The sequence below is a fragment of the Stegodyphus dumicola genome, chromosome 3, assembly GCF_044657685.1.
Source record: "Stegodyphus dumicola isolate Sdum_Otavi_A_Nest chromosome 3, ASM4465768v1".
Lineage (NCBI taxonomy): Eukaryota > Metazoa > Arthropoda > Arachnida > Araneae > Eresidae > Stegodyphus > Stegodyphus dumicola.
The window spans coordinates 74,772,893-74,800,524 of NC_140770.1; the positions used below are offsets into that span (position 1 = coordinate 74,772,893).

At 33.1% G+C, this 27,632-nt stretch overlaps 1 protein-coding gene across 1 annotated transcript in view; it reads right to left on the minus strand.

The window, feature by feature from the left end:
- Epac (Exchange protein directly activated by cAMP) overlaps window positions 1-27,632 on the minus strand; it is a 445,559-nt gene that overhangs the window by 288,773 nt on the left and 129,154 nt on the right. Inside the window, exons 2-3 of the mRNA XM_085813001.1 lie at window positions 22,822-23,059; window positions 5,890-6,032 (exon numbers count right to left, since the gene is read on the minus strand). Coding sequence (XP_085669127.1) covers window positions 5,890-6,032; window positions 22,822-22,856 — 178 coding nt within the window. The 5' untranslated portion in view covers window positions 22,857-23,059. The remainder of the gene's footprint in view (window positions 1-5,889; window positions 6,033-22,821; window positions 23,060-27,632) is intronic.

The window sequence follows — 27,632 nt, forward strand, 5'->3', positions numbered from 1 at the left end:
GAACGGTTGAAGATGCATATCGGTTATCCGTAGATGCGGGTAACATATTTAAGGATGCTGGGATGAATTTCAGAAAATTAAGAACTAATTCTAAAGCATTAAAGGATTTATGGGTCTTATATGGGATTAAGGAATCAGATAACAAATTAACTAGTGAATCGAATTTCTTAGGCATGATTTGGAATTCCATTGAAGACAATATAAAGTTAAATTTAAAAAATTTAATTGACTTTTCTACTGGAAACGATTTTGCTACTTTGCAAAGTATCGCCCAAATATACGATCCATTTGGATTTATTGCACCCTTTGTTATTCGGGCGAAAATTATTATGCAAGAAATCTGGTGTTCCGGTTCTGACTGGGATGAGGTCCTTCCTGCAAAGATTAAGGACAAATTCAACATTTGGCGGGAGGAACTTAATGATTTAACTGAAATATCGATACAGCGAAATTTCTTTGATGATGATCCAATGAATATAAGCCTTCACCTATTTTCGGACGCTAGTCCTAAAGCATATGGGACCATCGCATATTTCAGATATTGTACGAGTGATTCTAAAATTAAAACTTCCTTTATCCTGTCGAAATGCAGAGTTGCACCTTTAAGATCAATCACGCTTCCTCGTTTAGAGTTAATGGGAGCACTCGTGGCTGCTCGAATGTATAAATATTTGAAAAAATTGTTTGGTGATTTAATTGAGGATGTTTATTTTTGGAGTGATTCCGAAATCGCCATTACTTGGATTAAAGGTTCGCCAAATAATTGGAAACCATTTATCGCCAATCGTGTTACAGAAATATAGAGTATATGCAACAAAAAATTGTGGAACCATTGCGAAGGGAAACAAAATCCTTCCGATTTACTAACTCGAGGAATTAGTGCTCAGTCACTAGTTAAGAATGATCTGTGGTGGCATGGGCCACACTGGTTACGTTTTCCTATTGAAAACTTTCCAAAACAAAAGAAATTAAAACCAAATTCAGAATCGTTGGAGTTAAGAAAAAGTATTATTTTGACTGCACCTGTAATTAACAATGAATCCCCAATTTTGCATATAGAAAAATTCAGTTCTTTAGGAAAATTACTTCGAATTACTGCCTATGTATTTAGATTTATTGGGAGGCTTCGGAAAAGGTCTACAGAGAATGGACCTTTAAGTGCTTTTGAGATTAAAGCAGCTGAACATTATTGGGTAAAAATTACGCGACGAGAATCGTATCAAGCGGAAATAATTAAGTTATCAAATAAAAAATCAATTCTCGATTCTTCCATCTACTCCCTTAATCCAAGGCTTGATGAGGAGGGAATTCTTTGGTTGAAAGGTCGCATTCAATTTGCAGACTGTCACGAGAATTTAAAACATCCTATTCTATTACCCTCAAAATGCAAGTTTACCGAGTTGATCATCATGGACTCGCATGAAAGGGTATTCCATGCTGGAGTTAATTCGACACTAACTCAGATCAGAGACAAAAATTGGATCATTAAGGGAAGACAGCGTGTTAAGACTATCATCAGAAAATGTGTGATATGCAAACGATATAGTGCTCGTCCTGGGGTACAGGATATCGCTCCACTTCCTCCAGACAGAATCCAAGAGTCGCCTCCATTTGCTGTGACCGGGTTGGACTTCGCCGGTCCATTTTTTACGAAAGACAGGCAAGGTAAAATTTACATGCTGTTGTTAACGTGTGCGGTCACTCATGCCTTACATATAGAGATAGTAACTGATCTCAGCACTGAAAGTTTTTTGCTAGCTTTCCGAAGATTTTTAGCTCGCCGAGGACTGTGTACCACCGTGTACTCCGATAATGCCAAGACTTTTAAAAGAGCTGATAAAGAACTAAAACATATTTTTAAAACTTTGAGTGACTCATCTGTGAAAGAATTATTTTCTGCTAGAGACATAAATTGGAAATTTATTATTGAGAGGGGTCCATGGTGGGGAGGGTTTTGGGAGCGTATGGTACGAACCATAAAATCCAGCTTGCGAAAAATTATTGGTCGATCATCCCTTACTGTGAAAGAGCTTGAAACAGTGCTCATTGAAATCGAGGCAATGATTAATTGTAGACCAATCACCTACGTGTTTACCGATCCCAATGAACCTTTTCCACTAACACCCTCTCATTTTCTGGTTGGTAGACGATTGCTATCTCTGCCTGCTAATCAAATAACATCTCAGAAATCTTTGGACAATAGGTAAAATTTTGGAATTAATGCCAGGCAGAGATGGTAAAATAAGATCTTGCATAATTAAAACACCTACTGGTACCTTAAAAAGGCCTATACAATTGTTATATAATATGGAACTTAACTAATGTTTGTATTTTGTATTTTTAGGTTTGATTCTCCTGACCTTGCTGATAGGTATCATTTAATGTTTTGTAAAATTTTTTGTGCTTATAATTATGTATGCATGTTTGTTATATTTAACCATTTCTCCAGGATTTATTGTCGAAATATTAATTGAATATTCTAGAATATATTATTGAAAGATGAACTCTCCACCGAGTTCAGGTGGGGAGTGTTGTGTAATTTGAAGAAAAAGGCTAGAGGGCGCTGTTGCTCGCTTAGTTGGAGAGAATAAAGTTTGTTCATGTTGAAGGCGGCGGCCTAAGAATACGCTCTGTATATAGTAATTAAAATATTGTTTAAAATGTAAAAGTGTTAAAATTAGTAAACCCACTGAACCACCATCATCTGATTTGGAGATGCACAAAATTATTAGATGTTCTATGAGCGCGGAATCATGAAGTTACCCGCAAGATGGCAAAAGATTATCGAACAGAATGTAAGATATTTGACTGAAAAAAGTTCATCATTTTAATAGAAAAAACTGATTTTAATTTATACTAGAAAACCGAAATTATTTTCTTCCTAAACCAATAAATGTGATGCTGAAAGAAGCATAAATGGTTGTGTCAAAACATTACAAAAATGGTCAAATTAAATATCCCAAACAACAGGGTTTAAGACAAATTGAAGAACATGTTGATATCAATCTACTCGCAAGTTTAGAAAAGGTTTTAGGAAAATGATTGCAAACAGATCATGAATATGATTAAGCGGAAATTCTCTGGAATATCAGCTATTTCTATCCTTCAAATTGTTCAAAAATTGAAGATGTCAAAATCAAACGTTTATCAGCTGAAGAATAATCTGCGTTTAATTTCTTATACCAAAAGTGGTATCTCCGACGCACACAAAAAAGTCAAAGAATTCGAGAGAGAAAAAAATGCCGTTAAGTTGATAAGCAATAGATTCCACCATAAAATCGGTGAAAACTGATCATAGATGATGAACAAATTTTTATATTTTATTTTAATCTCAGTGGTATTTCGCCAAGCATTAACCCATTAGCCGCTGGTGTTGCGTTGACGCAACGATCAAAATAAATGCGTTATAATTAACTACCTAAGATATTTTATACCAGCAGATGATTTTGTGTAGGGAATATTATGAAGATTATTTCTGTAAAAAAATATTTGCCTTCAACAATTATTTTGTTTATAATAATTAATCTTATACTTTAAGCAAAATTTAAGCAAAATTTTCGTCCGTGTATTTTTTCTGAAAATATTTAACGAAAGAATCGCCGTCTTTATGAGTGATCTATTTTTAGTCAAGGTCACCGTTTATCAGAACATTACATCAGTCAGATGTTTATATTTGTATTAGGAAAAAAGGAAAAACAGGTGTTGCGTTGACGCAACGTCAGCAGGAAACGGGTAGTCAATCTCCTTTTTCACTCATTCTTTTCGATGTTCTGGTTTATGTTCTGGTTGTTTAAAAATGCCTAGAACGAAGTATCTTACATTAAAAGAAGCCCATAAAAGATTTTTTGATGTAGAAACAGATGATGCTAATGTTAATAATCACTAGAATGAAACTGATATTGTTGTTGTTCCCCCAGAAATTGCAGAAGCTAGTGACGAAAAAGAAAGGAATGGCAATATTTTAAATAATGAATAATGATATTTTACCAAATGATACTGCTGGGGAAGTTAAAATTTACGTAAGAAGTAAGTTTCAGCCTTCTAAAAGCAGTTATAGTCATACTAAAAAGTTTAAAAAGCAGAAGACTGAAATCTTGAAGTGGATAAAAAAGGAACTGTTAGTTATGTCTCAGGAAAAACATGAAGAAAGAGATAGAAGAGAAATTATAAAAGACAAAACACAAAGTAAAACTAGTGCACAGATTTTCCATTTTGTTTTTGGTTTAGACATTTACTCTCTTCTCGTTGAACAGACAAATATATATGCTCAGAAAAAAAAAAAAAAAAAAAACCGCCCAGAATTTATTGCATCTGAAGCCTATATGAGAAGATTTATTGGAATATTATTGCTTACAGGTTATCGTTCTTTACCTCAAGAAAAAATGTATTGGTCTTTTGATAAGGACATTTCTGTTGTACGAGAATTGATATCACGTTTGCAGTACAGGAATATGAAGCAGAATTTGCATTTAACAATAGTCAAATTGACAATACTGATAAATTATTTGAGGTGAGACTGTATCTAAACTTACTAAATATCACCACTTTTTACTACTGGAAATATAAAGTCTCTTTTAGATTTCAGACGCGAGAATGCATTATTCCTTTTGCAAACTCCTATTGAGAGTGTAGATTTAGCCAGAAATAGATCAGCATCAGGAAGACCTAGTAAATTCAGCATTCAAAAACCATTGCATGGAGATGGTAGACATTTTATCGTAAAGTCCGTTGATAACAAAAGACTTTGTTGTAAAGAGTACCATAGCCAGACTGTTCATAGATGCAAAGTATGTAATGTAGCTCTACATCATGATCGTAATCAAGCTTTTCATGCTTGAATCTTTCAAATGAAATAATCTGTATTTGTAAAAGAAATACAATGTATATTTTAATATTAAATTAATTACATTTAAAGTGATTTGTAGATTTATAAAACGTTATACAGCTAAAAAGTAATCCTGCGCTTCACTCAAAAGAAACATCACACGAGTACAATCCTACTCACTAAACAAACATAGTGTTATTCCACTGACGTTGCGCGAACGCAACACTAGCTTTTTCCACAGGTAAAAGCATTTTTTTTAAAATTTTCAATGTAAATTCATGTTATAGATGCTTAATTTAATATTTGTTATTATTTTCATGAGAATAGAAACATTCCTTGTAGTTTTGGCGGTTAATGGGTTAACATTCGACATTCCATCTGTCTCTTACACTTCAAAATAAAGCCTAAAAATCATATTATAGCACGTCATTGACAAAAACAGCAATATTCCTAAAGCAGTCCCTTTTCAGGAAACTATAAATGGTTTTGTTTATTTAAAAACTTGCATTAAAAAGTGGTTCATTTTACAACATCATTAAAATGAAGATCCGTTTAGGCCGGATTTATCCATCAATCACTATACGAAAGATATTATCAACTGTTTGAACAAAAAGAAAATTGATTTTGTAACTGAACTGAATAATACTCTCCGAATAACCCAGGCTAAAAGCTTCGAAAGGTTTTAGAGCATCATTTAAAAGAAAGAATATGAAGGAAAAAAAAGCCTAAAAACTGAACTCATTTCAAGATAATTTACCATCAATCATTTAAGTCAGGTTATGAAGAAACTGTGAAAGGGTACATGAAGGTAGCCAGAGCAAGACTTCATAAACTGAATTTTTACAACATTTTAAATGTGCACATCAAAACAGAACTAAGTGAAAAACATTCTCATATAAGTTTTAATTTCATAGTATACTTTTATAATTTAGTTTTAATTCAAAAAAACCTGAAATGTGTTTTATTCTTATCTGGATGCCTTTTTTAATTTAATTTTTAGCAAATACTTTGTGATACATCTATAAGTCTTAACAGTAATAAATAAAGATTACTGTAATAATTACATGTGACTCCTTTGTCCAGGTCTTCGTAGTAACCGAAATAGCACATTTGGTGGAGAAGGGTAGGATGGTACTTCTCGAAAGCTTCGATGCCACGAAGCCGGTTGTAGATCATCTCCAAATCTTCTTCGGTCCGATCTGAAGGTCTAAATAATATAGAAAAAAAACATACTGTTATTCATATTCAAACACATCCCTTCATACCTCATTAGATTCAAGAGACATTTCGGTACTTCCTTGTTAAAGCGGCCACTGTAAAAGTCTTTGTCGATATCTGAAATTTACATGATACAGGTCGGGCGGTTGAGCTTACCACTCTCGATGAATGAACGCGGTGGCCGGCTAAAAAGGAAGTAACAAAATTGATATATTTCTTATTTACTTCTACTTTGTTTTCTATATGAAAAAAATGGAAGATTATTGCAGCATTATGACTTTTAAAAACTATGAGCTCTGAAGTCATCAAAAAGAAATAAAAGAAAATGAAGCAACAAGAAAAAATTGTAATAAGCTTTATTACAGCATTAGTAGCAGTCACTAATTCAAAAATCATAACTGTGAACATTTAATAACACTTCAGTTGCAAATAATTCACAGGTATTTACAATATATGTTATTATTTAGGAAATTATTACCATAATTTGAAAAAAAAATCAGTACGTCACCTTACCACAATCGAAAGGTACGCATGGGTATAACTGTGTGCCTAACAACATAAGTTATTGTGTCAAATATCGAAGTATTTGGTGCACGGTTTTTGCTGTAATATTATTAAAAATAACGCCCGTGTTTAATTTTTTTCAACAGCCCTTTTATGACGGTAAAACATCCAGTTTTAGGGACGTACATATTTATAAACTGCTAACAAATTTACTAATGAATTGTAGGAATAATTTTCTCATGAACTAAATGAATATAGAACCTAAATTTGTATTATTTCTTCTGAATAATTAATGTTTAAGTTGAATAATTAATGTTGAAATTTAACACAGTATTATCAAAGATTTCGCAGGCTGACAGTATTAATTTCAACTCTAATACATCAGAGATAAAGCTTCTGCTAATTTAAATGAAATTTATTAATCTAATTCTTCCCACATCATTTGTTATATATTCTCACAGAGTTTAGAATCTGAAGGCTTCATGGTGCGTACTATTTCCTCAGAAAACCCATATTTTACAATTCTTCTTTTAAAACATTTCATTCTATCGGCATCAGTTACAGGTATTCTGCTTTTATCGCTCTAGACTTTAGTACTCTTTCGAATAATTAACATGCCTTTTAGTCTATTCTAACTCTTCCTTTGTCCGACATATTAAAAATATTTTTTTCCTTGGAATTCTAAGGTTTAACCAAAACTCTGAAGTCTGCATCGAACAGTTCCTGACATTAACGTTTACACCACATATAAGTAAATCATTTTAATTACCTCAGATGCATTTAATCTGCTACTACGTTATTGTAGATGTTTTCTTAATCCTTAGTAGTTGATTTGCACTGAAACGAACCTCTTTATAGTCACCCCAAGGTTGAGAAATTTATCTTACAGTTTTGCTTTCACAAGATTTCTTCTCTAATTTATTCAAAAATGTCTTCTTCTGCAGATAAAGAAATTATTTTACCACTTTCTAAGTGATTGTCTACTATTTTTATTTTGCTAACGATTTATTAAGAATTATTACTGATAATCAAAAAAACAAATAAATTTTGCAATCTATTTCTGACAGTAAAAAGATGGTAATTCCACTCATGTTAATACCTTATTAGATCCACTTTATAATGTCTCAGCACTTGAATTGCTCGCATCTTTGAGTTTAAAAATTTCTTCTTTTTATGTAATACAGTTGTGTTTTAGTCGCTGACTTTATTTTGTTACAATGTTTTACATAGTAAACATGTTCACTCTGGTAAATTGTACAGTATTAAACTTTATCATGACACAAAGTTATAGGATTTTCTTTAAAGATATTATCCAAGTTATACTCTTTCTAACTTTGCAACTCTAAAAATGCATTGTTTGTAAGGTTTGCTTTATTTTCCTATCAGTTATTTTTTTATTTTTAAACAAGCCTTTTCTTTAAATTCTCGCTTCTCACATATGTTTCCCTGCCAGAATGAGTTTTCATAATTTCTATATATGTAAATGAGGTAGAGACCTGTAGCTAAGCTGAAGTCTGGGTCACTTCAGTAAAAGAGCGTAGGAGATTGTTACGAGCCTCCTGGTATACGCCGGTGATCGTACATAAGAGCCAACTTACCTAGTTTATTCTGTGCTGCTTCGGCTGGTTTATTTTAGTTAGCATTAGATTAGTTTTATTTATACTTTTTGTCTTGAGTTAAAGCCCAAGTAGAGACTTATTGTAAGCCCGAGAAAGGGCTATATGTTCCTTTATTTTTAGTTGGAATAAAGGGTACTTAATCAATCCTTATTTGGATTCCTTACTGACAAGAACTCGGCGAATAGTCGCTACACAGTTCTTCACTATTCTAGTTCTCAAGGAACTGAAATTCAGCTAGCATTTTATACGGTTCTCACAGTTCTGGCCTTAACGTATAAGTGTTTATTGTAATAATGTACAATATAAAAAAGTACCTAAATAAATAATACTGATTAGAATTTACCTTATGACTCTGGTCGATTTATAAATCAATGCTTCTAAAAAGGAACTGCAAGGAGTTAAAATATACTTTTGTCAATTATAAACTATAATACAAATACAAAATCATTTGAAACACTTTGTATTTACGATACTCATATTTCTAGTATATAAAAACTCATTCATTGAAAATTATTGTATAAGGTACTTGACATCTAAACAACAATAAAACTAAAACTATTTATCAAACCATTTAAACAGAAGCTATGAATGTGTCTCCTCCTGGTCCCAGTTTATAGAAAACTGTAGTACAGTTTATATATCTATCTGCAAATAAACTCTGTGTTAACGTTCTGTAAACTGTGCATAATATACTTATATAATGCATTCTGGTCCCGTTCAAAAGAATATGTGCACTTAGCAGGGAATGAAATAGTATCATGCTGTAAGTAAACTGCTGAAAGCAATTATTCAAAGAAATACAGCAATGATTTTCTTTCCAGAAACATGCAGAGAAGAATCACGAATTTTTTTCTAACATTTGTGTAATCTACACAGTTTTGTTGAATCTAATATTATGCTTAATTTATATGTTAACTCAATTCAGAAATCTGCATTCAGAAGCAGAAATCTGTGGAAATAACGTTTCTCAAGGGCGAATTCATGTGTGAAACTTAATCAAACTATTGGTCGAAACCATTTACTTCTATTTCATTCATATAGGATGAAATAATCAAGCTGACGTCTAGCGATAAATTGATTTACGCGACCAAGATGGAAAACGCTAATGTAGCCAACTCTAAGCCTTAAACGTATTTTACTGGAAATACTAGAGGCTCTGGTCTGATTTTAAGCATCAAATATAAACTGCATAGTGTAAGTTAGAAAAGGCAAAAGAATTTTCGTCTGCTTTACACATTACATATACTATGCAAGCACACAATACACACAGAAAAAGACAAAGGGAAGAGATAAACACACTTCATCTATATAGCCTGGAATCTAAATATTCATATATCCACCGGTGGCAGTAAAAATGGCTAAACCAATGAGCATTGGTAGCTTGATATGGATGCAGTTCTCTGCGAGGGCCTGGCTGCATGGATGTTTCTGTGCTTTTCTCCATGTATAACGTGAATACAAGATAATTGCTTCATACAGAAAGCCATACCTTATTTTGCCTTAACCCAATAAATTTAAATCCAATCCAGATATTCATAAAGTATTCATACCAATGTGAAAAACCCCCCTTATCTGTACCTCTTCTAAAGATAAAAATTTCGTTTGAAATAAAGTTATTATTTTCTTACTTGCTGTAAACAGACACAAGAGATTATGAGTCATAAGACGATATTACTCTAAATCAATATTTTTTACAATAAACTTCCGCCTTGAAGGTTCGAGTGGAAATGATTTAATCATTCTTTTATTTTTTATTGATTTTATTAATTCAGTTCACTCTGACTCAAAGCCTCCCAGTTTTATTAACAACCGCTGTTATTCCACCAAGAAATATTTTGAGCATTGGCGAATCTAACGTACCATTAAGATGATGAGCTAGCAAATTAATTTCTTTTTCCTTTAGAAATGAGATTTAAGATGATAGAGAGAGCGAATCAGTCTTAGAAAAGTCTTAAAAAGAGTGATTCATAGTACTGCTATCTCAACAAGGAACGTAGAAATGACTTCAGATATTGGACATTTCGAATCACATTTGAACTTGACACAAATATGGAATTTCGCAGTTTCCTTTTTTATTCAGCATACAGGGGAAATGGATATAGTTTATCAAGTGATTCTCTACATAGAGGTGGGATATTATTCTCTTATTGTAGCTCAGGGGTGGCCAACATTTTTGAAAAGAGTGCCAGTATCTGAAAAAGAATATGCGTGCCACTTCTCACTATTCCAACATACTAAATAAAGGTAAAAAAAAAATTACTAATAGGATTATTATGGGAATTTTACGCAAATAGCACATTTATTTTCTGTGTGTAGTGGAGATTAGAAAAAATAAAATAGTAATTAAAACAGAAGTACAAACTTAGGTTTTATTATTAATAAACATTTTAAATATTTAGTCAGTTAGGTTATGTATAAAATAAAAATGAATAATTTGAAGCATTTAATTCTAAACAATTATTAAATAGACATTTCTGAAAAATTATCGAATTTTCTGAATACCAGATCTCAGGAATCCTTCGAATAAGAATAAGAAGATGAATAAAAAAGGAGGAATAATAAGAATAAGAAGAATAAGAAGATGAATAAAAAAGTATATAACATTATTTTAAATGAAGCAAAATTTGAACTCTGCATTTAATGAAATTTTAAAATATATTTTTAAACAATGCGCCTAAAATGAAGAAAATTTAATAAATTAATACTTTAATTTCTTGAATCTTGAAGCTCATTTTCTCAATGCAGTTTGAGAAAAATATTTGAGTAACATCTCAGATTTCAGTTAAAAGGTAAAAACACCAACCAGGGCTGAATAGTTCAATTGACGGACAAACAGATCCAAACAGATACATCAGCGACGCATCGTTTATATACTATGCCATAAGTTTTTAGAAACATCGAAGACCTATTTATAGTAAGTAATCTATGTTCAGAATTACCGAGATGATACTAGAGTTCCGAGAATTTTTTTTAAAAACTCAACGCATTAATTACTTGAGAATTCTGGCGGAATTTTTCAGATGCTGTGCTGAAATATTTGGTCCTTAGGTTCGTCATAAGGTGATTTTAGTGATTTAACACCACTAAAATTACAGCAATCGTGTTCTCATTTCAATAAAATATTCTACTGAATAGCAAGAACTAATCTTTCCAATATTGTCAGTTCGCGATTTTCTTAGAATAGGATTCGAAAAACACGAATTACAGCAAAAGTAAAAGTGCTAGTAATCGAGTTTTAGAAATTTTTGGGAAGAACATTTTGCAGATTCGGAGATATGAAGACTCAAATGTCCCCGCCTTAAAAAAAAACAAACATGTAACTGATTATCTGTTACGCATTTGGAAGACATAAATCAATCACAGCAATACATCGCATAGTTCGAATAATCGTTCCGGCTAATATGCCAGACTGTTTGAAACAAGAATACTCGAAGAATTAAATACATAGAGGAAATGGATAATCCCCCAAATTTTCCCCTGTTTTTCCATAAGTAAATTTTAAAAATTCAAATGTCTTTATCACAAGCATCCTTTTTTCTTTCAAAAACTCGTGAATTTATGCGATCTGAGCTTTGTTCAAGGTCAATACCCGCACATAGACGTTAACAAAAGAACCCCTTTTTATTTTCACAAACATTTTTTTAGAGATAAACATTTTAAAGAGATTCTTTTAGAGAGACTTTTAGAGATAGATAGTAGAAATAAATGTAGTACTTAATAAGAAATCAAAATAAGTTTTTATCAAAAGATAATACTGTCTCATTAGTTATTTTAGAGTTGATGGATTTGTTAGCATGTCTACATTTTATATTGCTACCATTTCTGGGCTCATATTGCTCTCTTTTCAATTAGAATAATTTTTTACATCGATCTGCTGTCTCTAACAGCAGGTATTTTGTCCTATTGTTGCTTTGTATTCCTTAATTTTCTACGCGATTCGAGAATATCGTCGTTTGTTTTTAAAGAACTCGTAATATATTGTGCATTTAAATATTTGTGAAAAAAATAATAAAACAAACCTAAATTTTTAAAATGAGAAAATGGCTAGAATTGACTAAGCGGAAAAGTGATGATTCACAGGTGATGTTTCCAGGATTATTTTTTAGCACTGAGAATATTAAAAAAAGGGAAAAAAATTTTATAGAAAAAAATGAAAGTTATTTATCATTTGGGTTTACTTGGAATGGAGATGGACACTCAATCTCAGTGTTTTGTTTCCGGTCAACTATTATCCAATCAAAGTATGAAACCATCGTTTCTTAAATGACATCTTGAATCAAAGCATGCCAATTTAAAGGATAAATGAGAAGAATATTTTAAAAGAAAATTATCAGAGCTCAAAAATAGTATGCAAGTAATGAAAGGTTTTTGTTACTTCAAGTGAAAAGCTTTGGAAGCTATTTAACTAGTAAGCCTAGGAATTGCCCATACTGGGCAAGCTCTCGTTGTATGAAAAAAAAAAAAAAAAAAAAAAAACCTTATAATACCAGCAGCTAAAGATATCGTTTTAACATTATTCAACAACAACAGAAAGGCTAACGAACTTAATAATACTCCATTATGAAAATTTCCAATCATCAGGGCAAAACAGTTTTCTAGAAACAGACTAGGAGAGATGGAAAAATTACCAATTTATGTTCTTGAACTCAACAAAGAAGGAAATGCAATCTTTGATTTTAACAATATGTTCGGCTTTAATATTCGCATTAAAATATTCTCCAAGGAAACGGTCAACACAATGCCATCGATGTCAGACCTATGGCCATACACAGCACTAATACTTGAATCAAGAAAGATGCTGCAAATGTGGAGAAACGCACAGAACGAGCAACTGCACTAACAAACCTGAAGAAAAGCCGCCTTGTATTTTCTGCGGAGAAGACCACGCCAGCAGCTATAGAAGTTAACAAAGCTTACCAAAAGAAATTCTCCAAATTTGAAGCAAAGACCGAAGTCCGAAAAGAAAAGCGTCCTCCAGCTCCCAGCGTTAATGAATTCCCGACTTTATCGAAACCAGAAGAAACTAACCAAAAGGAATCTTACAGCAAAAAATTTAAGGAACTTAAAAAGACTAAGAACAGCAAATTAGATATTTGATGAGAAGATTACCATCCTTATGAAAAATATTACCCAATGCATTTCGAAAATTCAAGATTCTAAATCTCCTATGGAAAACGTTAAAACAGGATTTGAGATGTAAAATTATTGATAGCTTTTGCTGATGAGGAATAATCACGTGACACGCAGCGCCCCGCCCATAATCTTTTGTGACTGACTTTTAAGAGCTGCCCACTTCGAACTTTGAAGTAAAGGAGCCTCTGAATTCCCACGTTTATTCTGTGAATTCTCTACATCTTTGAACTCTTAATCTGACTTTGAACCCTGCTATCTTGCACAGACCAACTTGCAACTTCTTCACGACCTCGATCGCCTGACTTCGGTCATTTGTGTATTCACGCCTCCGGGCGATAGGCGTAAAAAAGGTACGCCTTACTTATTTTACCACGGAGAACTGCCTATTGCAACCGAGATCGATTGGCAAAAACTCCTTGTAGTTGAGGCCAAATGGTGAAAGATGAAAACTAAACTAAATCGCCGTAGTCATTAAGAGCGTGGACAGCAATGATGGAATGTGACTATCACGGTCAGCGTTGAACAGCGTGGTTCCTGTGGAAGGAAGGGATACAGGGTAATGAGATACATCATCATATGGTGTCGGTGCACGTAACAAAGTACACTCAAGGCGTACAGTGTCCCGTTGTTTGGCCAAGTTCAGCAGTGGAGTGCAGACCGCAGCCAAAGGTGTCAGCGCGGGACGATCAGCAACATGGCATACAGCAGCAAATGTGGCAGCCGTGTCGGATTTAATCATGGCGAACAGGCCATAATGTTCAACAAGATGCAGGAAGAAACAGGACTTGCGCAAGGAACATTGCAGGCGATTGTGCATGGTGATTTGTAGATGACAAATGTGTGTGTAAAGTGGGTGGCTCATATACTCACACAAAAAAATGTGAAGCGCGTCGACATCTGCAAAGAAATTCTTGCACTACACGATGCCGATCCGAATAAATTCTTCGCGCGCCTGGTCAGAGTGAACGAGTTTTGGGTTTTGCACGACACTCCCGAAAACAAAGCACACCTCCATGGAGTGGAAGCATGCATTAACCCCACGTCCCAAGAAGCCTAGGTCAACGTTGAACATGCGGAAACAAATGGCAGCCGTTTTCTGGGATGTCCAGGGCATTCTTTTCGCGGACTGGCTGGAGTCTAGGTATGCCATCAACAGCAACCGGTACTGTGAGTTTGCCAGAACTATGCGCGGCAGAAGGGCACAGCATGTGCTCTTGCAACACGTCCCCACGCCAGTCATGACATCCGCGACACTTACGAGACATTGCGCTTCACTGTGTTGCCACATCCTACGTACTCGCCCGATCTGGTCCCCTCGGACTACGCCTTACTTGACAAGATGAAGAGCGCAGTAAGGGGTCAACATGTTGAATCTTCTGCCGAATTGCATGCAATTGTCCGTAGATGCTGCACCAACCTCCCCCCACAGATTGGTTTACCAAAGCCCTTCGACCTCCCAGCCAGATGGCAGAAGTGTATTGACTTGAGCAGGGATTATTTCTAACCGATGTACTATCAGGTTTTTGTTAATAAATCGTATTCCGTTCTGTGGCAGCATTTGTGTCATTCATTTCTGTACGACCTTAATAACTGCCTAGAATCAAAGGAAGTTTGATGCTGTTTAACCGATTTGGAACAATATCCACAGTCACAGATAATGTGCATGTTAACGTGCATGCATTGCGAAATACTGAGCTAGCTTATTTATATTTTAAAAACCTGTTTATTATATACCATATACGATTTAGTTAGAAAGTCGGTTTATGAGGCTCAGTGTATACTTGCATGACTATATATATTAGACTAGAGGTATCCGATTTGAATTTTAATTCAAAAAAGGGTTCTGAAGAGGAAAAAAGTGTTTGAGAAATCAAAAAGAAAACAGCACTTATTAGACGTTTAGTTAGCTAAATTATCAACAAAGATAACTAATTATTAAAAAATGAAGTTAGGGGTTTTAGAACAACTTCTTGAGCCTTTACGTGGTAAGTCTGAAAAATTATTTCAGCTTGATCTTGATATGAGAAAACTCAACACACGATTTAGACGAGTCTGACACCGAAATAGAATATAAGCAACGTTACAGAGATCCTATTCTGAGTTAGAAACATACATTAAATCGTCTGCTGATCTATTAAAATTGTTTGAAGACCCAAATCGAAAATAGGTGACAACATTTTCTATACTGAAACGAAAGAGAAGCGGACAATCGAGTTAAGAACATTCGGTATTGCTCCGTGGGTACAGGTTCGTAATAGATTGAGTGCACACATCTCCGAAGATAAGTTGATAAAATTTATTTTTTTCAAAAGAAACATATCAGAGTTCTGGTATTTTCCATAAAATAGTCATACAACTCTTCACAGTAAATCACAGAGTGCAATCAGTAGTTACATTTCAAACTACTGAGAACGTTACACAGCGCATTTAAAAGGCGAAGCTTTGAATACTCCGAAGTCGCTCTGAACTAACAACGCGCAACAAAAACTGAGAACTGATGCTCTCTCTGGTCTTATATAGTTTTTACCCGGCCGCAGAGTTATTTCTAGTTATTTCTGCTTCTCGAAATTACTGGAAAGCATATAAGGCCCAGATACGGTTACAGCTAACGTTATTTAAACGTGATCAATTACAGTTATTCATTTACAATACTTAGTACCGTGACACAGGGATCGGACTAAAATGTTGCCAAATGGTCTCCAAGTTTGGCGACTTTTAGCGATTTCTTGCCAAATTTGGCCATTTACTCAATGTTAAATAAGTTTGCCCTTCTATTCTTTCATGTTACAATAAAATTCGTAATAGTATCCAATTAATAAGTATTAAATGTTCACAATTTTTTATTGCAGAAAAACAGCGTTCGCAAAAGCAAATTTTTCCCTTAGAAAATCGTTCTGAATATAGAGTAGCAAAAAATATTTTTATTTATATGTCACATTATTAATGATATAAAAATGCAAAATTCTCATTAATTTACTTCTATAAAATACTTTCAAACAACGTAAATACGGAATTGTGGTTGTTAGAAAATCCAGGTGTGGCATTCTAAGCTGCTGATACTTTAGAATCGACTCTTATTTTCATAAAGTTTAGCCACTTCTGTAATATATAATTAGAATTTGCTTCTAAAGTTGACACATGATAAGCGAAAACAAGTCTCTTCGACAGCAAATTATAAGCCTTCATCCTTTGACATGCTAAACTGACATCACTATAATGGCGGTTATTAAACGCCAGTAGTGCTGGAAAATACTGAGTTGGTTATTCCAACAATACTTATCCACACACAGTTCAGAGACTTTTGCTTTTATTTTACTACTGTGTATTATATTTATGTAAGTAAGAGGGGTTAGGTCTATCCTCAGAATCAGTGCAATTTTTTTCTGTCGAGCTTTTCAACCCCTCCCTCGAGCTTTAATCAACTACTTTTAAAAACACCGTATCTAAAATAGTAACAGCTATTATTCCTGACTGAATTAAGTATTTCATTTAGTTCATTAATCTGCTGAAGTGAATGTTTAAATATGTGAATAAATCGCAAGCTATTCAGAAATTTTCTGCTTATCAAACAAATAGCTTCTGCGTCTGAGCTGTATATTAAATATCTGAGTTGGACGAAACGTCAATCTTAAAATTCATAAAATAAAGCACTAGTTTTACCAAGAGGAGGTCCTGTACAAATATTCGTGCTATGAATCTAGAGCTTTTTGGCGACAAAAAACAATTTTAATTTAAAATTTCGCCAATAGATGACGCTGCGTGGCCGTCTTACCCTTCGAATAACACTAAAGCCTAAGCTCATACCATTCATTGATACGTTGATCTGTATCTATACAACATGACTTCGTAACGAATAGAATAGCCTTTTCTAAGGTGTGCCGTTGATACTCTCCGATTATTCTTACCCCAAAGAAAATATGGCCAAGTCATTGGTGACTCTGTGAACTAGGGAAAGATGTTTATTTAGCAATTTTTATGATTTATAGGTAATAAAGGAAAATAATTTTATAAAAACTAAGAAATTCTGCGAGGAAAATAAAAATCTGTATGCCCCGCAGTTTTCCAGCTGGTGTATAATATTGAGTAAAATGACGGTTAAATATAAAGTAGGTGAATCCAAGTGTAATCATAAACATGTGAGGTACGCACATGTTGGGTTGACTATTACTGTGTGAATATTAAAAAATATGCCAAACACACGGCAGTTCTCCCGAATATTGAAACCGAAGGTGTAGAGAGTCAGAACGTACAGTGCTATTTTTAAAACGTTTTGGCTAGTATTGCATATAACTATCTTAAATTGCGTACAATAAGATATACTTGTATTAACCAATGATGAAAAGCGGCTGGCGTACACAGGAAAGCACACACAAACCCGAACCAAAATTCCTCGGAGTCAACTCCAGGGGTCAACGAGGCCAGCAGTATAACAAGAGCTACTTATTAAAGCCGAAATGCGAAATAGCTTTACAGGAACTGTTAAATCCGGGATGCACGAATTTGCATAAATGTGACAGTTACTGTGAGATTTATTCCTTCAAACATTATACTGCGCTTCCGTGTAACATTTTCAGGTAGTGCTGTCCTCTTTTGGAGTGCGTTTTCCTGCTTGCGGTCTACAGCTTTCCAAAAAAGTATGAGTCAGTGGTGACAGATTGCGTGAAATCACACCATACTTTGATACATAAGATGTGTAATAATGCATAAGATGTGTAATGGTTGTATGCAAATGCCAGCATTTTCGTTTACCCATACTCGAAAGATTATGGATATTAACACTTTAATGAAAAATATGCTCCACTTGCTCAAAAAATGTCCAGAATGTATTGTGGATTATCAGCAGTGTTTTTCAGTGTTTGATGAATTCCTCCCATTTATGAACATAACTTGACTGCAGCTAATGCACAGTTTATAGTTTCATAATACTACGAATCGTACTACACTAGTTTCATAATAACTACGAATAACTTGTAGGAAGACAATTGCAACACATTATGCAAAACGTGCAACATGAATGGTATTTATACATTAATGTTTGTGAAAATTGCAACACCATGAAGGAAGGAATTATCGGAAATGAATGGAATTTACTCCACATATTACTGATGGTGGTACTAATAAACGATCAAATTTACAAGACAAAAAACAAAACGAACGTCGGAAGTCAGTACTTTGTAGTCTGAGCGATGATAGCCGGTACACGTCGTGGCATTGAATCATGCAGATTTTGAATGTAATCCTGGGGAATGGCATTCTATATGGCTTCGACCTGACGCCAAATTCAATGATCATTGCTGAGGCTGCTCGCAATCTACACCAAGTGAAATCGAGGATTATACTCAATAGCTACCCAGACCATGATGCCAGGCGTTTGTGCGGTATGACGCTGGATATCATACTGTGGAAGTAGACGTTACCCTCTATAACGACTGACGAGTACTCTTCCATCATTGTACTCCAAATTATAACGTGAGTCTTAGGAGAAAACAAATTGTTGCCATGCACTGCGTTGCCGTACCTACTAAAGGAAGCGTCTATGCTTTAGCGCCACGGAAATCTTGCGTAGAGGAATCTCCACACGCGCCTCATGCTGCAGCAGAAGGCGACGAACCGTGGAGGTAGACAACACAATATCTGTAGTCTTGCTTCAACGGTGTTCTAACACACGAGAGAACGCTGTACGATCCATCACAGACAAGCGGATGAGATGTTTGTCGTCCCATGCCATTGTTCTCTTGCCTACTTCCTTGTCAGAATTTCTTCCACATACGTATCACTGTTTGGAATAACGCTGCGTGCGGGCTGCGATTACTCGATACGAAAGTCAAACATCTCAGATACCGACTATGCGGTTTCATTCGAACTCCTTTGGTTGCTGCTATGATACCCTCCACTGTTGCCAAGGCATATTAACCACTAATAAAACATTCACTGCAGACAGAGGACGATAAGCAGATTTCAACGCAACTTTACAGTCCCTTATATACACAGAACAAACGGCTGGTTCTTATTCCACGCATGCGCAATCCCTTTTTAAGTCTAATCATTTGCATGTCTTTCATTTCTAGTGAGTTTGGTTTAATTTGCATAATTCCATCATGGTGTTGAAATTTTCACGAACATTAATGCAGCTGAAAGCAGAAAAAAAAACATGTCATTTGAAACTTGCCCAAGTGAATCTTGCAGATTCTTTTTCCTCCTGATGAAGCTTCTTTTCCTTCTGTTTGCCCTCGAAATCAATTGAGATCTTGACTTAATTTTAACTTAAGGTTGTTGTGTTACTAATTTTATATTATTTGTGTAGTTTCCTAGCTCTTGCAATCACTAGAGAAATGCTAACATCGCTCGCTGATTGTGATATTAGAATCTAGAAATATGCTGCTATTAGATCTGCACAGAATTCGAGCAATGACAGTCTGGCACTGCGATATCAGATGACAAACTCTCAGTTCCTTCGAAATGCCACACGATAGAATTTTAGTGCTGTCATAGTCATTAAGCCCCGGAATTTTCATTTATCCTTGTACGAAATGGTCCTTCCCTTCTCAGGTAGAAAACAATTTATGTTTTTTTAGCCAAACTGAACTTACAGTAACTCATTATAATCTATAAAAATAAAGCAGTATACAAAACTGAAGATTTGCGGTTGGGTATAGCTTCCTTTAAAGCTAATCTGGTTTCCAAATTTATGTTTCTTATAATGCAAGGCTATTTATCAACGAAATTTTGACTTTTTTTTTTTCGGTGAGGAAGGAGGGCGAGAAATAATCAAATTCATGACAATAATTCTGCAGACTGTATTCTCCTACGACAACTCGTTTATTTTGTTTTGGAAATTTTACGAAAGCTTTGTGACTTTTAGTGCACTCTGCATATGAAGATAAGTACAGTACCTCAAACGTTTTGTTATAAGCACAAAAGGATCTAAAAAGTAATTTCACGGTGAAAGTAAGTTTTTCTTTTGGATAAACTGAAACATCTATATTATGATACAATAACGAATTAATTGGAAAAATACATCTCAGTATGATATATCAGTATACCACATTCAATTTTCAGATAAATTCACTAAGCAGAATATAATATTTTATTGGCTTAAGTGAAGCTTTCGTGCGAAATGTTTACATGTAAACCTGGCAAACTCCAAGGACCAGAAATTAATTTGCATTGAAATTATTGGCCGGGGGCATCAAAATTGGCAGAAATGAAATGGCGTTTGACGCCTGCTTGTAATTCAACTATCTCCCCAGTTAAAGATATAAATTCTCCGCAGCAATAAAGTCTACTGGATTAATAAATCTCTGAAACTCTAAAATGACTATTGAATTGAAACATTTTAAATTGTTAATATTCTGCTTTAAAGCTGAAGTGATATATTTACACTGCTAGATAAATTGAATGCAAAATCTATTAAACGTCTTAATATAATATTTAAATCCAATCATATATTCGTAAGATTTCAGAAGCTATAAGAAATAGAAAAATTTTAATGCAATCTGCGCATTAGTGAAATAAGGAAACTCAACAACGGTGTTGTATTTACTTTGTGTAAATAAATTCCTTTTTATTCTGATGTAATGTAATCTAGATTTTTTGTTTATGTTAGAGATGGAAGTAAGGAATACGGAGGTTATATTAATAAATCTATTACAGAAGTTCTCATTTTTTTTTACCCCACGTATCCCTTTCACCACTACTAGATCATTCCCCCTCCGTTCCGAAACACGAAAAAGATATATAAATTTATTTAAATTTAGTTTATTTTTAGCGTGTTTATATAAATTAAACAATGAAAAGTATAGAAAATAGTGATAAATACCAAAACTTGAATAATAGTATTTTTTTTTATAAATTAAAACTAAATACTTAAAAGTTAAATAAAATGCTGACTGAATTCCCCCTCTAAAACTATAAAATTAGCCATAGGGAGGAATCTCCCTATGATTGAGAACACCTGATCCGTTGTAAATAATTAAACGAATTTGAGTGCCGATTTCATCAGAGATGCCAATTTAAACTATTATGATTTATAATTAAAAACAAACACTTAAAAGTTACAGATAAAAGTCGGTAATTGTTAAAAAGTAAAAACGGACATTCAAGACTAAAATAAACAGAAAGTTCTAAAACAAAACTCAGTTTATATTGAGATATCTGGAGAAGTTATATTAACTCAATAAATTACTGAGTTATCTGAAGTAACTAAACAAATCATATATGTCATAAAGGCATCTGCAACTTAAATGTTAACTTAAGAAGATATAACTAATAGAAAGAAGCAAGACAAGTGAACAGTGGTTTTAAAGATAAAAAGGGGGTTCCTTAATTTCGTATACTTCTTCTTTGGATTTTGTACAAAAGGTGCAGCTTTAAACTACGAATTTTAACTAACAATAAATAATAACAACTATATTAATAAATTTATCAGAAAGATGTTTTCAAGATGCAGTTTTGCCTTTACATATATGATGGAAACAAAAGAGCGTAATGGAAAGAACGTTTTTAAAATAATAGCCAAAGCATACAACAAGTAAACTACAACAAGTAAACTTGGCAAAGTGTACTTGTTGTATGCTTTGATAAAAGTACCTGAAGAAAATTATGAACAGTAAATATCAACAATATACACATACGTGTAGAAACAAAATCATAATTAATCATAAACCAAATTCTGAAAAACTTCTTGAAATTAAATCGACAAATAAATATAACAATATTGACTTCTAGGTTTACTAGAGATTTTTAAAATATTTAATTCGTTACAAAATCAATAAATGCTTTCAGACGGAACTAAGATGGAATGTGTTTAAAATGATTAAAAACAGCCTAAAGAGAATGGATTCAATGAGTTATTCTGATTCTCTACGAGAAGTGATATTACAACTTCAGATCTGATAAAGCCATAACTTTGTACAGTACAGCAAAATATGTGGCTACGAGAATCTATTTAAGTGTAGCTGAAATTTAAGTTTCCTGTTAACAGGGTTCAGCCTTTGCAAATCTTATCCATTATCTCTAGTTTGTTGAAAATGTTGACATATTTAGCTATTAAATTTAAGTAGTACTGGGGAAAGAGAGAAAAGCTTTTAGAGATATTACTTTATTACAATTTTTTGCTTAAGTGCAGTAAGTTGCACTGGCGAGGGATTAACTAAAATGACATCAAGCGTTTCTATTCATAAAATTACGTGCGCCTTGCACCAATAAGTTAGATTAATGTTTCTAGATATTACACACAATACATCTGAGGATGGTATGAATAAAAATGTATGCTAGGTATCTAGCAGAACTCTTCTTTTTTAATTCTCAAAGTCTGTATATATTTAAAATATAGCTTTTGAAAGTTGGTTTTATGCCACTTTGAAAAACAGAAACTTATATATGAAATTAAATAGTAGAAAGTCATGCGGAAATATGTTCGATAAGTGACTGGTAATCTATTGGTTTTTTTTTCTTTTTTTCTTTAAGAAAATACAATACATGCGCAATAAAGTAAAATAAAATAATATAATCAAGACTTACCTTTTGTCCATGATGTGTGTCCATTCTGCTACCATAATTTTAAACCATTAGACATGTTATGACTCATTTTCCCCCCGCCAGATGGAGATACTGGAATATCTCATCCAACTTTCGGCGTCACGTTAGCCAGAATTCCATTTGCAGTTCTTTTTGCCCCATAGAAAGTTGTATTTTCGTCATGTGTTTCGTGTTGCGAACGCAGTCGAGGAAATGGTACCTTCAGCTACGTGAACATATTCTGAAAAGAGAATGAATTCTGGTTAGGGAGATAGCGTGTTTGAAATTGTTTGTGTGCAATTTTTTCATGCGATAAAAGTTTGTATCATTCCCTATTCCATCACGGGTGAAAAATGAAAAATTATTATATGCTCGAGAAAAGCAATTTAAAATAACCGCTCTAGGCGTTTCTTGTTACAATATAAACAAAAGTACAAGGATGGTAGAAATACAAACCTTCTAAATTAGTATTTCTGTACGCACGTAAACGTTTAATCTTGAGTAAGATGTGACATGAAGAATAAAGACAAGGAGCTAACTGAAGAAATAATTGTTACGAAAATAAGTAGGAATTTAAAAAATATTTTGCTAAAATCTTCAGCAAATGCTTTTCTCAGAAAGTAAATGCACGCCAATCCAAAATCTTTCGATTTAAAACTTTGAGTATTAGTCTGTTTCACAATGAACGACTTGTATAGAATCGGAAAATTAAATCATAATAGCTTTATACTAGTATACAATATCGCTTGCTTATTAATTATATACCCTACCGCTTCTTATTATTAAGTTACTTTCTGTCCCAAACGTATTTGAGTATAATAGATGGGCAATTTCTGCAAATAAATTGTGATACGAGTTTTAAACTTATCTAATAAGATAATAACTAGCAACTAATCTAATAATTAAATATGTAAAGTAACAAAAAAATAATGCTAATATTAAACTATTTAAGCAGTTTCGAAATTTAATTTAAAGTTGTTTACAAAAACATTTTTATAATTACGTATTAGATGAAATCTTTTATTTTTACAAACAATTGCTCTATCCATGTTTATCCGTTCATTATTCATCAAAATTTTTTCACTCGTATTTTCAGGTTTGTAAAACTGCTGGCAGCTCATCTAATCAGCATACGTTTAGTTCAACAGTTTTTCTTAGAATTTGCAGTGCTGTTCTATATTCAACTGAACTCAGAATGTCCTCACTTGTTATCTCAGTGTGATCGTCAGATGCAATATATTCTAAAAATAAATCATTAAAGCTTCTTGCATTGATGTCTGAAACATTAGCGTTAAATTCCTCTGAGACTTCTAAATAAAAGCCAAATTTTCGAAACCATACTTTAATTGTATTTTGAGAGACTGCCCTCTTGCATTGACACAGGGTGTAATTTCTAAAATTAGAAGAGCCAGAGCCCTATGAAAGGCCGCTAGAAAAGAGTAACAAAAATAAATAAATAAAATAATAACAAAAAAGTTAATAATATAGATATTTCATAAATTATTAAATTAATGATAACTAATTAAACAATAAAACAAAATGACAGACCTCATCAGTGCTTCTGTGTAAAGGTAGAATTAATTAACTTTTTGCAAATTTGTACTTTCTCAGAGATGTTAGATAACATTGTTGTAAAATTGCATAATTTAAATATTTCTGCTACAGAACACTCAATCCCACTGAAGAAATCCCGTTTACATAATGTTCGATGGTGGTCAATCGCAAACAGTTAAATACAGCTAAAAGAAGATAATAAAGAACAAGAACCGAAAACGTAATTTACAAAAACATTTATTTGCTAATAATGCTAAAATATACGTCTAAATTAGAGGAGAGTTAACTTAATTCTTATAAGGAATTTCTCGGTGATATTTTGATACAAAATGTTTGGAAGAAGATTTATTCTTTCGGTGTTAAAAGGAAATTTTCTGAAACTATTGAAGTTTCAGGAACTGATCTGTTATCAGGGCAAGTTTTCATCTTTTGAGGCTACAACAGATGTAATTTTACAGCAGTCTAGATGTTCACGATAAGGAAATTCATAAAACTATCCGCTCTGAGATGATGTCTTTCCATTTTCCATAGCTGAAGCTGATGATGTTTTTAAGGGTTTAAAATTATGTAAAACTCCTAGACCGGACAGAATCCGAAGTAAAATTATTCATAATCTTCAAGATTTTGTCCAAAAATCTTATATAAAATATATATATAACGTTTGTCTATATTAGCAACGATTTCCTGGTCTATATTAGAAACGATTTCCAGGTGGTGTGGAAGAAAGCTAGAATTGTGACTATTCCTAAAAATACTGAAGTTAAGCGGTCTTAGTATTGAAAATATCAGATATGTCAGCCTTCTGCCATGCTTAAATATTTTTTTTGTATAAACAGATTGAATTGTCACTTAAGAGGCAGAAATTTTTTGGATGAAGATCAATATGCCTTACGCCTCTGTATTCAGCTGAAAATGTGCTTTTTCACTTATATGATACAGTAAAGGAAGGTAAAAAGAAAACCTACGTCACAAATCACAAATCCTGGATATAAACGGAGCTTTTGAGAATGCTTGGTGGCCAGGAATAGTAAATTTACTGAAACGTGCTGATGTATCTAGGAATATCTTTTACATGATCAAGGATTTCTGTATACTCGCAGAATTTTTTACAGAAACAAAGTTGTTTATTATTTAACAGATTTTAAAGTAACTCAATTTTTGGAGGCAATTTTAAGAGCTATTTAAAGCAATTTAGACTTGCTTCAAATGCTTTGTGCAGCTAAGGTAGCGGCGATAAATATGTTAAGCATATTCTTCTTGAGTGCATTCATCATGTTCAGCAGAAGATTTCAGGTAACTTTGAAGCACTTGTCTGCATCTTTGCCACACATTTTTCGGAATCGGACTAAAGAGACAATTTCTGCTTTTCGAAGTTTCATTCTCAATTTAGTTGAGTTATCATTATTGAATACTTTTTATTTTATTTTATTTTACTTTTACTTATTTTCTTTCTTTTTTTATTATTATAATTTATTTATTGTTTTTTAATAATTTTTACCTATGCTATTGTACATTTCTTTATTTTGAAAGTGGCATAAATTGCTTCTGTAATCCTCGTGGTATATTTTGTGGAGCATGAGGAGTTAAAATTACATTTCTCAAGGGAAAAAAGTATTCTTGTATTGTTCTGTAATACAGACTAGTACCATATGTATTATAAATATCATGTGGCTTATATTCCTTTAGCAATCCATGTAAAGCATCTTTTATCTACAGATTTTGTAGTCAAAAGAGCTTTGGAAGTTGGAACAATTTTTAGTTTTACACCTTGAAAGCATTTTAGAAGAGCAGATTCAGTGTCTCTCAGTTTTCAATCCTTTTCACGCGTTCTTGAGATATTTGCATTTAAAAAAAAATAGCAGTTCTTTAGTTCTTTCAATTACAGTTCTTTGTATAAGCAAATTTCACAAGGTTATTCATAAAATTCCCAATTTTAATGCATCCTTTCTTTGACTGCAAGCACGAGGAACATCATAATCTTTTAATATTTTTTAATTTTCTTTCATGCTTAAATCATTACTCTCAGGTATTTTCGACATACTACCGGTTAGGTATGCAACAAATGGAAAAGCATACCTTCCAGTTATTCATTCAATTTCAAAACTTTTGTTCCTAGATAGATAATTCTAGATAAGAATCATTGCATTTTGTCTATTAAGTGTATCTGTCACTTCCTGATTACTTGGCATGAGAAAAAAATTCTTTTTTTTTTTTTTTTTTATTCGGAATACAGCCCCTTTCCATTCAAACACCGATAATGCACAATAATGCTGCGAAGCATTTCATGAATTTCCACAGTCAATAGGTGAGTATTTTCATTTTATGGGTGCGCTTGTTTTCGATTTCTGTTGATGATGGCAATGAAATCCAGGGAGTTTAAAATATTTTCAGACGCAAGGAATTCGACAATTGCGGCTTGTTTCGACACATGGTTTTAATTTCTACCTTTGCCAAAAATCCAACTTCACAGAGGTATGAAGATATAAAAAAGAGTAATATATTAAGTTAAATATAAAAAGAGTAATATCTTAAATTAAATATAAAAAGAGTAAGATTGTTGAATAAATAAACAGGATAATATCAATTTACTACGATTAAAATTCAGTTTATTAATGTATTTACAGAGAGGTCGGTAAGTTCATCATCAACTTTTGACCCTATACTAGTAATAATATTTTCCTGGAAAGGATGCATAATCTATTCTTCTGTTACCAGTTTTTCATTTCCTCAGTAACGTAAAAATAAAATTTTCTTTCAAAGCATTCAAATATTTATGTAATTATGCTACTAGAAACGTTCACATTAGCTCTCATACTTGCGACTTTCAATATTTGATTCCCCTAATAGTAGTTTTTTGATGAATCTTCGAATTTTCTCATATACTGGAAATATATATGTACCCTCTACGCCTTGTAAGTATAAATTAAATTCATTAAATTTGATGAGTATGTGTGCCAAATACGTGACCTTCCCGACAAATTTCAGATTGCAGCGACCTTTCTAACTCGTTTCTGTCGCTCAAAAACATTGCGATATCTTCACTCTTAAGCACTTTCTTTCTTAATAGTCAACGTATTTCCTTATGCAGAAGAAGAAGTGATTTGTGGTTGCTTCACAAAGTTTTTTAATTTACACCATTATAATTATAATAATTTTATTAAATTCATTATTTTAACAGTAATGTTCCGAACATTCTTTAAATCATCTGACATAGATTTTCATACCAGCGCTGCCCTGTGAATGTTACAATGAGTCCATGA